The sequence below is a fragment of the Callorhinchus milii genome, unplaced genomic scaffold (genome assembly GCF_018977255.1).
Source record: "Callorhinchus milii isolate IMCB2004 unplaced genomic scaffold, IMCB_Cmil_1.0 Scaffold5, whole genome shotgun sequence".
Lineage (NCBI taxonomy): Eukaryota > Metazoa > Chordata > Chondrichthyes > Chimaeriformes > Callorhinchidae > Callorhinchus > Callorhinchus milii.
This window is the reverse complement of record NW_024704746.1, coordinates 69013027-69026497: the sequence shown is the minus strand read 5'-3', so window position 1 is coordinate 69026497 and position 13471 is coordinate 69013027. Positions and strand designations below refer to the sequence as shown.

The following is a 13471-nucleotide window of genomic DNA, read 5'->3' as shown; positions in this document are numbered from 1 at the left end:
TAGCTTGCCATTGATACCGCTGTCTGGCAAGCTTTCCCAAGCTGTCCAGTTAGGGCCACCCAACCCGTTAGGGCTTTGGCTGCAGGATTAACAGGAGCTGAGTGGGAGGATTCTCTGCCCCAAGTGACTGGTCTGCTCTTCCAGGTCCTTCTGATGAGCCAAGGTGGGCTGTGCTGTCTGGAATACAATGGACCTGCCTGGCTCAGGAGCTGGACTGGAGACCGTCACAGAGGGTGGGATGCACCAGTCTACACTGACCTGGTGGTGGGGTCAGCCTCACCACAGCATGGCTATTTACCAAAGCCCTTCAAGTGAGGGACAGATGAGTAACGAGGATGTGGTTTTGACAAACCCCCCCATCCTCCACACCAGGGTCTCTGAGCTCACAGTCGAGGCTGACGCTCCAACCCAGTGCTAAGGGGGGGGTTTCCATTGTCAGCGACGACATCCTTCAGATGTAACTTTAACCCGAGTCTGTGCCCTGGTCAGGCAGAAGTTAAAGATCTCTGTTGGAAAAGCAAGTTACTCTCTCTCTCTCTCTCGGCGTCCTGGCCCTCAACCAACCAGATAATATAAGTCGCTTACTTCATGGCTGCTTATAGTCCATTGCTATGTGCAAGTTGGCTGCCAAGTTCACCTACAAAATGTCCTCCCAACATGAAAGGCGCTGTATCAAATGTAAGATTAATACATTTATTTCCTCTAATCCCATTCCCTCCGAGAAACACTGATCCTGTCTCCACATTAGAGACGTGCGTCAATAGCAGCTTTATCATTATATCCCAGCCTTCCTCCTGTGTGAGTGAGGGTGTCTGTGCCTTCCTCCTGTGTGAGTGAGGGTGTCTGTGCCTTCCTCCTGTGTGAGTGAGGGTGTCTGTGCCTTCCTCCTGTGTGAGTGAGGGTGTCTGTGCCTTCCTCCTGTGTGAGTGAGGGTGTCTGTGCCTTCCTCCTGTGTGAGTGAGGGTGTCTGTGCCTTCCTCCTGTGTGAGTGAGGGTGTCTGTGCCTTCCTCCTGTGTGAGTGAGGGTGTCTGTGCCTTCCTCCTGTGTGAGTGAGGGTGTCTGTGCCTTCCTCCTGTGTGAGTGAGGGTGTCTGTGCCTTCCTCCTGTGTGAGTGAGGCTGTCTGTGCCTTCCTACTGTGTGGAGTCCTGTAGCTCAGTGGTTAGAGCACTTGCCTCATAAGCGAGAGTATCTGGGTTCGATTCCCAGGCGAGTCAGGGCGAAATGTTGGGCAAGTTTCCTTACTCCACACACACACACGCACACACACGCGTGCCTCTGTTTATCCAGCAGTAAGTAGGAACCCAGTTGTTAGTCGATTGGTGGATTGCTTTTTTGGAGGTAATAATACATCCAAAATAATAATTTGGTTGCTCAATCCACTGCTGTTTTGGGACATTGCTGTGTGCAATTAGCTGCTATGTTTTACTCACAAAGTACATAGTCACTACACTTTACAGTATATGCTGTGGAGAGCTTTGAAACATCTTGAAGACATAATAAAGCACTATATAAAGTGCCAGAATTATTATTAGTATTAGTAGTAGTAGTAGTAGTAATATTGATACCTCATCATGTCAGGCTGCAGTAACCGGCCGATACTGGCTGAAGCTCAGGAGTTTGTGTCTCAGGCTCCCGGGAGCCACAACTCTCTCCCCGGCCACTGGCCTTGGCTCGTCAGCATCCAGATCGCAGCCAAGGACGGCACATACGGCCACATCTGTGGCGGCTCCATCATCAATGAAAACTGGGTGCTGACAGCAGCTCACTGCTTCAAGGCAAAGGTGGCCAAGTAAGTCCCCATCCGAGCATCAGGACACGTGTGTGTGTGTGTGTGTATGTGTGAGCGTCAGGACACGTGTGTGTGTGTATGTGTGAGCGTCAGGACATGTGTGTGAGCGTCAGGATGTGTATGTGCGTGTGTGTGTGAACGAGCATCAGTACACGTGTGTGTGTGTGTGTGTGTGTGTGTGTGAGCATCAGGGCATGTGTGTGTGAGGATCAAGACACGTGTGTATCTGTGTGTGAGCATCAGGACACACGTGTGCGTTTGATTATGAGTATCAGGACACTTGTGTGTATGTGACTCTGGCAGTGTAAGTGTATGCCTTTTCCTTTTTTTCCACTATCTGTGCTATGTGTGAGTGAGTTTCCCTCTCTCCAGGCGTGAGTGTGTCTGCTGCGTTTCACCCACAAAATACACAGTCAATTCACTTTACAGTGTATCCCGTGAAACACTTTGAGACATCATAATGACGTGATAAGGCGCTATATCAAATGCAAGGATTATTATTATTATTATAATACCTTGCCAAATTTCCGCAAGATTTGCCAAATTTCCACACAATCTTTGGCAAATATTTTGGCAATTCTTTCTTGTCCACTGACACCCTCAGCAATCTAGCCAAGATCATGCTGGTGTTTGGCCTGGAACAGCTCTCAAAGTTCAGCCCCAACACATATGCCAGACCCGTCAAAGAGATCATCAAACACGAGAACTACAATCCAGACACGGAGTCCAATGACATCGCCCTGATCAAGGTCAGCGAGCCCGTCATCTTCACCAACTACGTGCAGCCCGTCTGTCTGCAGTACGAGAAGCTGGACATCGCTGAGCTCAAACCCTGTGTGGCTGTGGGCTGGGGACTGATCGAGGGCAGAGGTCAGTGCTCACACCATTGGAGTGTGTGAGAGTGTGTGTATGTGTGTGTGAGTGTGTTTGTGTGTGTGTAAGAGTATGTGAGTGTGTGTGTGTTATTTAGCGTTCCTTTTCTCATTTATTGCTGTATGTGAGTGTTATCACTGTGTGTGTGAGTGAGTAATCAGTGTGTATTATCACTGTGTGTCTGAGTGAGTTATCAGTGTGTGTTATCACTGTGTGTCTGAGTGAGTTATCAGTGTGTGTGTTCACTGTGCGTGTGAGTTTGTGTGTGTTATCACTGTGTGTCTGAGTGAGTAATCAGTGTGTGTGTGTTATCACTGTGTGTGTGAGTGAGTTATCACTGTGTGTGAGTTATCACTGTGTGTGTGTGTGAGTTATCACTGTGTGAGTTATCACTGTGTGTGTGAGTTATCACTGTGTGTGAGTTATCACTGTGTGTGTGAGTTATCACTGTGTGTGTGAGTGAGTTATCACTGTGTGTTATCACTGTGTGTGTGAGTGAGTAATCAGTGTGTGAGTAAGTTATCACTGTGTGTGATCTTTCTCGCTACAGGGAAGAGGATTGATGTCTTACAGGAGGAGGAGGTGAACATTATCCCCACTGTGATCTGTAACCAGGGTGACTGGTATAATGGCTCCCTGAATGATAGGGTGCTGTGTGCGGGCTTCGAGTGGGGCGGAGTGGATCGCTGTGAGGTATGTCCGCACACCCAGCGCCGCGCTGCTATTCCCTGTGTGTTTACAATCATACAGCACAAAAGGAGGCCATTCGGCCCATCATACCTTTGCCTGTGCTTATGCCAACTCTTTGAAAGAGCTTCCAACTAGTCCCACTCCCCCGCTCTTACCCTAATGAGTCCCACTCCCCCGCTCTTACCCCAACTAGCCCCCACTCCCCCGCTCTTACCCTAATGAGTCCCACTCCCCCGCTTTTACCCCAACTAGCCCCCACTCCCCCGCTCTTACCCCAACTAGCCCCCACTCCCCCGCTCTTACCCCAACTAGCCCCCACTCCCCCGCTCTTACCCCAACTAGCCCCCACTCCCCCGCTCTTACCCCAACTAGTCCCACTCCCCGCTCTTACCCCAATCGCTCTTACCCCAATTAGTCCCACTCCCCCGCTCTTACCCCAACTAGTCCCGCTCTTACACCATAGCCCTGCAAATAATAATCCTTGTATTTGATATAGTGCTTCGTCATGTCTTCGAGACTTTAAGCCTCTATTTATAATGCCAAGGATTCCTTATGCTTTTGTTTCCTAATTGTCAACCTGTCGTGCCACCACCTTCCAAGCTGTGTGTATGTGGTGTCCCCCATTGGCTTGTGTTGCCTCCACTCATTTCTGCTCCCCAAAAACATCTCTTCACACTTCTCTGCATTGATAATAATCTTTGCATTTGATACGGCGCCTGATCACGTCTTTGAGACGACTCAAAGCGCTTCACAGGATATACCGTAAAGTGTAGTGACTGTGTATTTTTGTGAGCGAGATGCATAAATTTACTGCAAGGTAGAGACACGTGGGTATGGGGGGGAGGGGGGTGCTGATCAGGGTGGTGATCGTGGGGGGGCGTGGATCGGGGGGGGGCGGGGGTTGATTGGGGGGGTGATCAGGGTGTCTGGTCACTCATTGACGGGCTGTGTGTTGCAGACAGACAGTGGGGGGCCGCTGGTGTGTAAGGTGCTCGGTGCTGGACGATTTTACCAGATTGGGGTGACCAGCTGGGGACTGGGCTGCAGCCGCATCAAACACCCAGGGATCTACACGTCCGTCCGCAAGTACACCGAGTGGATCGAGTGGAAGGTCTCGCGTCTGGGAGAGGCTCAGATGCTGGACCTGGTGCGTCTGGTCCCCTCGGCACCGGCACTGCCCGCGGCCACACATTTACCCACCATTGTCCTTTCTGCCATCAGCCTGGCAGCCACCCTGCTGTGACCCCCCCTCCCCCACCACCGCTCCTTAACCCCCTGCACCTCACCCCACATCTCCTCCCAGCTCACCACGCCCCCCCGGGGCTGTGACCACAGTCCACTCCGCTCCCCACTCCCCCCACCTTCACCCACACAATTCACAAAGAGATTAAATAAAAGAAATAAAATAATAAATATTAAACTCACAGACAGCGTCTGGCTATTAATATCTGACGTTTTCTCTCTGGTCATTACTCCATGTCACTGTCCCAGGACAGTCTGTACCAAGTCTCTCACTGTCCAGGATTAAGCCGCTCTCTGCTGTTTTGTTTGAGAGGATGGGAGGGACAGAAGGTCAGACAGACACACACAGAGGCACAGAGAGTGAGACACACAGACAGACAGACAGACAGACAGACGCACGCACGCACGCACGCACGCACGCACACACACACACACACACACACCACACACACACACACACACCGAAAGAGACAGAGAGGCACAGGGAGAGAGACACAAACATATGTAGAAAGAGACAGACACACACACACACACAGATAAAGATAAACACACAGAGAGAAACAGAGACATACACACAGAACGAGACAGAGTTTACACAGTGAGAAACATGCACAACAACCAGATTACATGAGTATAGCGCCTTTCACGTCAGGAGGACGTCCCAAGGCGCTGGACAGTGACAGCATTTCAGACCCGAGCTGGGGTGGGGGGTGGGGGGAAAGGGGTGGCCGATGGTATGGTTGAAGAGGAGAGCCTTGAGGCTGGACTTGAAGCAGGCTGAGGAGGGGGTGAGGCGGAGTGATTGAGGGATGGAATTCCAGAGGTTGGGGGCAGAGTGGCTGAAGGCTCTCCCGCCAATGGTGGGGCGGGTGGGTGAGACAGAGAGACACAAACATACAGCACTAGACATAGAAAGAGAAAGAGACAGAGACAGAGACATAAAGACAGGCAGAGACATGAGTGACTCACTCAACCTCCAACAAACCACTGTTGCTGTATTAGTTTATTGAAAATTTATAAAATAATTCACGTTAATCTTCCTGTTAGAACATACCACGTTACTTCTTTCCATAAACAAACAGACACTCACTGCTTCACGCTGACCAGCACAAGCTGCTCAGAGAGAGTTAACTCAATTGGGATTGTCAGGTCGTTCATTGATTACGAGATTTGAATTAGGGAAATCTCTTCAAATACTGACATTCCCTCAAAGCAATCGTCAGTGTCTCAGAAGACACATTCCCCCTCAGCTCCTGGTAACCCCACAGCCAAAGCCCTGACGGGGAGGGGGGTCCCAGCTGGACAAGCGGTGGGAAAGCTGCCAGACAGTGATATCGATGGCCAACCTGTGTGGGTTTAGCTGCTTAGACTCCAGCAGTTACCCCAACACACACCCTGGGCCCCCCCTCCAGCCTTGGCTCTCGCCAACCTGCGCCTCATACTCTCCGGAATTAGGTAAACAGGAAATGTCCCTCCAGGGACAGAGAGAGAGAGAGAGAGAGCATTTTCCAAGGTGGGAGATAGGCAGGTAGGCAGACAGATAGACAGACAAGTAGGCAGACAGATAGACAGACAAGTAGGCAGACAGATAGACAGACAAGTAGGCAGACAGATAGACAGACAAGTAGGCAGACAGATAGACAGACAGATAGGCAGACAGATAGACAGACAGGTAGGCAGACAGATAGACAGACAGGTAGGCAGACAGGTAGGCAGACAGATAGGCAGACAGATAGGCAGACAGATAGACAGACAGATAGGCAGACAGATAGACAGACAGATAGGCAGACAGATAGACAGGCAGGAAGGCAGACAGAACAAACCTAATGGGGTTTGGACCTGGTTGAGTTGGCCGCTGGTCTCTGCTCCCAGACAGACGGTGTGGGTCACACAGCTGCTTAAACCCTCCGATCAGACCATGGACCACTCCCAGCCCTCAACCTCCCCTCCTCACTCAACCCCAGTCCCCGATCACCATCAGGGTCAAACCCGCATCATCATCAACCAACACCCAGGAGCCAGACTCCCTCAGTGACCCCCACCCCCCTCCCTCCAAGGTGGGTAATTGGACTTGAGATACAGATCAGCCATGATCTTATAGAAAGGCGGAACAGACTCAAAGGGCTGAATGGCCTCCTCCTGTTCCTATGTTTCTACGCGAGAGTGTGCGCATTCCATTGCAACAATCCATCTCTGGGATTCCATGTGCAGGTGGGATGCCTGGATTCTCAGTTTGGTTTGTGTTGTCTTAAGCATTGGGATGACCCCCCACCACAAGCTCTCTCTCCCGCAGTGTTAATTACAGTTATTGATTAGTGTGTGTGACGAGGCCCCCCTTCACAGGCTAACGTTTCACACAGCAGCTCGGGTGAGGGGTGCAGCCGGGGACAGCACAGGGCTGGAGTTTGGGGTCCCCGCCCAACTCAATCTGGCTCTCCCCAAACTGCATCCCTGCCTCGAAGCTGGCCTTCTCCGCAGCGAAGTCCCGGAGCAGATCAGCGAGGCCGGGGAAACCCGCGCTGGTCAGGGGGTAATTCTCAGAGGGATCTGTCTCCAGGTCAAACACCAGGGGAGGATCGTGTTTGATTAGTGGAGCCGTGAAGTGACAGTCATGGTCCGGGGTCGTCCCACTCTTGATGGAACCTGGAGAGACATAGGCCATTCACTGGGGCTCGCTCCCCCACTGGAGCTCTCTACTCTAACCCCATTCCCCGCTCTCTCTCTCTCTCTCTCTCTCTCCCCATCGTGTCTGTGCTGGGGCTCGCTCCCCACTGGAGCTCTCTACTCTAACCCCATTCCCCGCTCTCTCTCTCTCCCCATCGTGTCTGTGCTGGGGCTCGCTCCCCACTGGAGCTCTCTACTCTAACCCCATTCCCCGCTCTCTCTCTCTCTCTCCCCATCGTGTCTGTGCTGGGGCTCGCTCCCCCACTGGAGCTCTCTACTTTATGCAGCCTCCCCCATGCAGAGCACAACTCACAGCCCCACCCCTCTCACAGCCCTGCTCCCTCATAGCCCCCCACCACACACACAGCCCCCCCACACATGCAGTACCCCCTCACACACACACAGCCCTGCCGCCACCCCCTTAGCCCCTCCCCGCAGCGTGCTGTAAGCCTACGAGTCCCGGTGTTTACCTTGTGTGTAGTAATGGGCCTTGTAGTGCCCAAGGCGAATGGCAAACAACCCACGTTTGGCGGAGATCGGGTAATAAATTACACTGCGGCGTCGTCCCTGAAACCACATTGGAATAATAACAATACTAACAATCCAACCTGTGATATAGCACCTTATCACACTGTGGAGACTGCAGCTCTCTACTCTAACTGTGGGGCTCGCTTCCCCACTGGAGCTCTCTACTCTAATCCCATTCCCTGCTCTCTCCCCATGGTGTCTGTGCTGGGGTTCGCTCCCCCACTGGAGCTCTCTACTCTAACCCCATTCCCGGCTCTCTCTCTCCCCATCGTGTCTATGCTGGGGCTCGCTCCCCCACTGGAGCTCTCTAAACTAACCCCATTCCCTGCTCTCTCTCTCTCTCTCCCCATCGTGTCAGTGCTGGGGTTCGCTCCCCCACTGGAGCTCTCTAAACTAACCCCATTCCCTGCTCTCTCTCTCTCTCTCCCCATCGTGTCTGTGCTGGGGCTCGCTCCCCACTGGAGCTCTCTACTCTAACCCCATTCCCTGCTCTCTCTCTCTCTCTCTCCCCCCCCCCCCCCCATGGTGTCTGTGCTGGGGCTCGCTCCCCCACTGGAGCTCTCTAATCCCGGGAACATACCTGGCCACTGTTGAAGAGCATGTTGCTCATGTCGTATCCGTCCAGTGGGACCCGGGGCAGCTCAGCCCCCGTGATCTTGGCGATGGTGGGCAGCAGGTCCAGGGTACTCATCAGCTCGTGGCTTACACCTGCCAACACAACTTCTCACACTGAGACACACAGCCTCACACACTGAGACACACAAACTGATAAACACCGAGAGAGAGAGAGCGAGAGATGGACTTGAACCGACATCCCACTCCCCTCCCACCGGTGATGGTGAGGACTCTGACCTGGGGGGATTTTCCCAGGCCAATAGGCGATTCCTGGCTCCCTCATTCCTCCTTCGTACGTCGTGGCTTTCCCACACTTCAGCAATCCAGCAGTCCCGCCCCGAGACATCCGCATCAGTTCCGGCCTGAACACACAGTAACATAGTCAGACTCCCACACTGTCCCTCCACACTCCCAGGTCAGGGTTAGAGACACAGTGACTCTCTCTCTCGCTGGGTTAGTGAGAGAGACCGTGTCAGACTTACCCGTTATCGCTGGTGAAGAAGATGAAGGTGTTATTCTCCACCCCAGCGTCTCGCAGCGATTTCACGATCAGCCCGACCGAACCATCAAACTCCATCAGAGCGTCACCAAAGGCCCCGCGTCCAGACTTCCCCGTGAAGTGGGCACTGGCGAACTGCGGGTAGTGAGTGTGCTGCGGAGACCAGGTTACTCAATCAGACACTATCACAGCCGCTGCCCAGGGTGGGTAACAGACACCGGCACAGAGCGGGGCTATGATCAGCCACTGCTTGTCCCTCGTCCCCTCAGCTCCACCATTAGGGGCTGCACTTTTAGCCACTGAGAAACTATCCAAACATGAGCAGAGGGTCATGCTGTGTGTATGTGTATGTGGGTGGGTGGGCGTGTGTGTGGATTGGTGGCTTTGTGTGCGTGGGTGTGCGTGGGTGTGTGTGTGGGTGGGTGTGTGGGTGAGTGGTTGTGTGTGTGTGTGTGGGTGAGTGGTTGTGTGTGTGGGTGTGTGGGTGAGTGGTTGTGTGTGTGTGGGTGAGTGGTTGTGTGTGTGGGTGTGTGGGTGAGTGGTTGTGTGTGTGTGTGTGTGTGGGTGAGTGGTTGTGTGTGTGGGTGTGTGGGTGGGTGTTTGCAGTATAAAAGCCGGTGTGCATGTGTTCCCGTATAACGTCTAAGTTACTAACTGGAGTGAAATCAGGGCCAGTTTTTCACCCAAAGGTTAGTGGAAATCTGGGACTCTCTCTCTCTCCCCCAAAAATGTATCCAGTCACACTGTCCAGACTGAGGTGGACGGATGTTTGTTGGGTCGGGGGATCAGGGGATACGGTGCAATGGCGGGTAATTGGAGTTGAGGTACAGATCAGCCATGATCTTATTGAATGGCGGAACAGGCTGGAGGTCCTGAATGGCCTCCTCCTGTTGCTATGTTCTGAGGATAATAATTCCTTCAAAAATAAATAACAAAATAATAATAATTTGGTCACCTTGAGTGATGGTAATACCTAAATAAAGATTATGCTACAGACGAGAATTCTCCTTTGCATTCCATTCCAAAATATGAATCCTAATATTTAAGTAAATATTTAAAAATGGGGTAATAATCCCTCCCCCCAAAATAATAATAATGTGGTCACTCACTGCACAACTGTTTGTGGACAAAATATACAGTTCAGTCCATTCTGTGAAGCTCTGAGAGGCGCCTGGAAGACGAGACAAGGCGCGGTACCAAACGCCAGGATTATTATTATTATTATTATTATTATTGTCGGGTGGGCTTACGTGTGAGGCGTAGTAGAGGAAGAAGGGTTGTCGTGCAGAGGCCGAGCGGTGGATGAAGTCAGTGGAGAAGCGATTGTAGCGGGCGGTGAGGGTGGGGAATGTCACCGGCTGCTCCACGATGTCCCAGTCCTGGAAGACTGGCAGCGGCACCACTCCCTGGTCACACAGCCCAAAGCAGCGGGTGTCGGGGGGGAAGCAGGTCAGGTTCTGACAGGGACCCTGGTCATGGGAGTAAGGGACCCCGAGCCACTGCTGGAAACCCTGGTTCAGGGGCAGGAAGCTGCCGTTCAGCCCGTAGCCCAGGTGCCACTTGCCCACCATGGCCGTGGCGTAGCCTCGTGTCCGCAGCAGCTCCGCGATGGTGGTCTCGTTCAGCGGCAGCCCCCCTCGCGAGTCCGGGTAAAAAACCCCGGGGTAAACGCCAGAACGGCTGGGATAACGGCCGGTCAGCAACGCTGCCCTGAGTGAGGAAGCAGAGAGCAGCCGTCAGTGACATCAGTGCCCGAGACCCCCACCCCCACCCCCACCAGGTCTGTGTGTGTGTGTATCCGAGTGGCTCTGTGTCAATGTGTTTGAGTGTATCAGTGTGTGAGTGTGTGTGTGTATGTGTGTGTGTGTCACTGTGTGTGTGTGTGTCACTGTGTGTGTGTGTGTCAGTCACTGTGTGTGTGTGTGTGTCACTGTGTGTGTGTGTCACTGTGTGTGTGTGTCACTGTGTGTGGGGGTCGCTGTGTGTGTGTGTGTCACTGTGTGTGTGTGTGTCACTGTGTGTGTGTGTCACTGTGTGTGTGTGTGTCACTGTGTGTGGGGGTCGCTGTGTGTGTGTGTGTGTCACTGTGTGTGTGTGTGTCACTGTGTGTGTGTGTCACTGTGTGTGTGTGTGTGTCACTGTGTGTGTGTGTGTGGGGGTCACTGTGTGTGTGTGTGTCACTGTGTGTGTGTGTGTGTGTCACTGTGTGTGTGTGTGTGTGTGTGTGTGTCACTGTGTGTGTGTGTGTGTCACTGTGTGTGTGTGTCACTGTGTGTGTGTCTGGTGTCACTGTGTGTGTGTGTCACTGTGTGTGTGTGTGTGTGTCACTGTGTGTGTGTGTGTGTGTGTCACTGTGTGTGTGTGTGTGTGTCACTGTGTGTGTGGTGTGTCACTGTGTGTGTGTGTGTGTCACTGTGTGTGTGTGTGTGTCACTGTGTGTGTGTGTGTCACTGTGTGTGTGTGTCACTGTGTGTGTGTGTGTGTGTCACTGTGTGTGTGTGTGTCACTGTGTGTGTGTGTGTGTCACTGTGTGTGTGTGTCACTGTGTGTGTGTGTGTGTGTGTCACTGTGTGTGTGTGTGGGGGTCACTGTGTGTGTGTGTCACTGTGTGTGTGTGTGTCACTGTGTGTGTGGGTGTCACTGTGTGTGTGTGTCACTGTGTGTGTGTGTGTGTCACTGTGTGTGTGTGTGTGTGTCACTGTGTGTGTGTGGGGGGGGTCACTGTGTGTGTGTGTCACTGTGTGTGTGTGGGGGTCACTGTGTGTGTGTGTCACTGTGTGTGTGTGTGTGTCACTGTGTGTGTGTGTGTGTGTCACTGTGTGTGTGTGGGGGTCACTGTGTGCGGGTCAGTGAGGCTGTCACCGGGAGGGGCTGCAGACACTGGCCGCGGTGTAGAGGCCGGTGAGCCTGAGGCCGGTGGCGGACAGGGAGTCCAGGTGGGCGGTGCTGGAGGTCGGATGGCCGAAGCAGCTCAGGTCCCCGTAACCCAAGTCATCAGCGAACAGCAGCACTATGTTGGGGGGAGCGGCGGCCGCCAGAGAGAGCGCAGCGACAGCGACAGCGAGAGCCGCGGCCACGGCCACAGCCACCGCCATCACCACAGGTCCTCCAGCGCCGCCCGACAGGTCCTCCAGCCCCGCCCCCACAGGTCCTCCAGCCCCGCCCCGACAGGTCCTCCAGCCCCGCCCCCACAGGTCCTCCAGCCCCGCCCCGACAGGTCCTCCAGCCCCGCCCCCCCAACAGGTCCTCTAGTTCCGAGCCAACAGGTCATCCCGTCCCGCCAGTCACACACGTCCCGTGTCCTCCCGCCCCGCCATACATCATCCAAACCCGCCCCCACCCCCACCCCCAGCCCGGTCCTCCAGCCCAACCCCCGGTCTGACAGGCTGAGGGTGGGGGGGATTGAGGGGGTGAGGCTGGGGGTGGGGGGGTTTGTGGGGGGGAGGCTGGGGGTGGGGGGGTTGAGGGTGGGGGGGTTGAGGGGGTGAGGGTGGGGGGGGTTGAGGGGGGAGGTTGAGGGGGTGAGGCTGAGGGTGGGGGGGGTTTGAGGGGGGAGGGTGGGGGTGGGGGGGGTTGTGGGGGGGAGGCTGGGGTGGGGGGGGTGAGGGTGGGGGGGGTTGAGGGGGTGAGGTGGGGGGGGTTGAGGGGGGAGGGTGGGGGGGTTGAGGGGGGAGGGTGGGGTGGGGGGGGTTGAGGGTGGGGGGGGTTGAGGGGTGAGGGTGGGGGGGTTGAGGGGGGAGGTTGAGGGGGTGAGGCTGAGGGTGGGGGGGTTTGAGGGGGGAGGGTGGGGGTTTGGGGGGGTGAGGGGAGGGGGGTTGAGGGGGGAGGGGAGGGTGGGGGGGGTTGAGGGAGGGAGGGTGGGGGGGTGAGGGTGGGGGGGGGTGAGGGGGGGGGGGGGGGGGGGTTGAGGGGGTGAGGGTGGGGGGGTTGAGGGTGGGGGGGGTTGGGGGCTGTGGCACGTGGAGAGATTTAAAAATGAAAGGTCGGGCGACAGTGAGAGATGATAAAGTTATTAGAAATTTATTACATTATTATAACAAACATAGAGTCTCTGGTGCGAGGAGTCACAGTAAGAAATTCTCTTCCCTCAGTTTGTGATCTCCTGAAATTATAATTATTACAAAATGGACCTGATCGGCCGTTGCCTTTAGTACAAAGAGGAATAATCTGTGCCCTCGGCTCCCCCCAGCACCCGCACACAGCAACCCCCACCCTCCCTCCCCCAACACATACAGCGCCCTCCCAGCCCCTATCATCTGCACACAGTGCCCCCCCCCCCCACACAGACCTCCCACCCCCACAGCGCTGTCTCCCCACTCACACACAAATCGTTCTCCCCTCCACACACCTGCACACTCCAGTCTCCGTACACAGCGCTCATCCCCCACACACAGTGTTCTCTCTCCCCCACCCCACCCCCCACAAAGTACTCTTGCCCCCACACAAATAGCGCTTATCCCACCCCCATAGAGTGCTCCCCCACACATACAGACAGTGCTCTACCCCCTGAGGACACACAGCTCCTGCAGTACTATAGTTCCTATATAGTGATTGGAGGGGGAGCGGTTT

General features: G+C 54.4%; 2 protein-coding genes and 1 non-coding gene across 3 annotated transcripts; 2 read left to right on the top strand and 1 right to left on the bottom strand.

Moving 5' to 3' along the window:
• The first annotated feature begins 1143 nt into the window (after positions 1 to 1143).
• On the top strand, positions 1144 to 1222 carry trnam-cau. Its single transcript has one exon. It is a non-coding gene; the product is annotated as a tRNA-Met (tRNA).
• Positions 1223 to 1573: 351 nt separating this feature from the next.
• LOC103190823 (acrosin) lies at positions 1574 to 4945 on the top strand. Its single transcript, XM_042335475.1, has 4 exons — positions 1574 to 1791; positions 2396 to 2661; positions 3215 to 3357; positions 4313 to 4945. The coding sequence occupies exons 1-4, from the start codon at positions 1574 to 1576 to the stop codon at positions 4595 to 4597; spliced, it is 912 nt and encodes a 303-aa protein (XP_042191409.1). The 3' UTR covers positions 4598 to 4945.
• A 1415-nt stretch (positions 4946 to 6360) lies between these two features.
• LOC103190820 (arylsulfatase A) lies at positions 6361 to 12009 on the bottom strand. Its single transcript, XM_042335908.1, has 7 exons — positions 11765 to 12009; positions 10153 to 10612; positions 8886 to 9055; positions 8641 to 8765; positions 8369 to 8496; positions 7731 to 7827; positions 6361 to 7239 (listed from the first exon to the last, which is right to left on the bottom strand). Exons 1-7 carry the CDS (start codon positions 11995 to 11997, stop codon positions 6941 to 6943), a joined length of 1512 nt encoding a protein of 503 aa, XP_042191842.1. The 5' UTR covers positions 11998 to 12009; the 3' UTR covers positions 6361 to 6940.
• Positions 12010 to 13471: the final 1462 nt, after the last annotated feature.

What these genes read in the sequence shown, in the direction of transcription:
- LOC103190823 (XM_042335475.1), top strand. Translation starts at nt 1,574, where the DNA reads ATGTCAGGCTGCAGTAACCGGCCGATACTGGCTGAAGCTCAGGAGTTT. An exon ending in TTCAAGGCAAAGGTGGCCAA is followed by an intron (nt 1,792 to 2,395) that starts GTAAGTCCCCAT and finishes TGACACCCTCAG; the next exon opens with CAATCTAGCCAAGATCATGC. An exon ending in GGGACTGATCGAGGGCAGAG is followed by an intron (nt 2,662 to 3,214) that starts GTCAGTGCTCAC and finishes TTCTCGCTACAG; the next exon opens with GGAAGAGGATTGATGTCTTA.
- LOC103190820 (XM_042335908.1), bottom strand. Translation starts at nt 11,997, where the DNA reads ATGGCGGTGGCTGTGGCCGTGGCCGCGGCTCTCGCTGTCGCTGTCGCT. An exon ending in GCCTGGGAAAATCCCCCCAG is followed by an intron (nt 8,497 to 8,640) that starts GTCAGAGTCCTC and finishes TTGTGTTGGCAG; the next exon opens with GTGTAAGCCACGAGCTGATG. An exon ending in TGCTCTTCAACAGTGGCCAG is followed by an intron (nt 7,828 to 8,368) that starts GTATGTTCCCGG and finishes ATGTGGTTTCAG; the next exon opens with GGACGACGCCGCAGTGTAAT.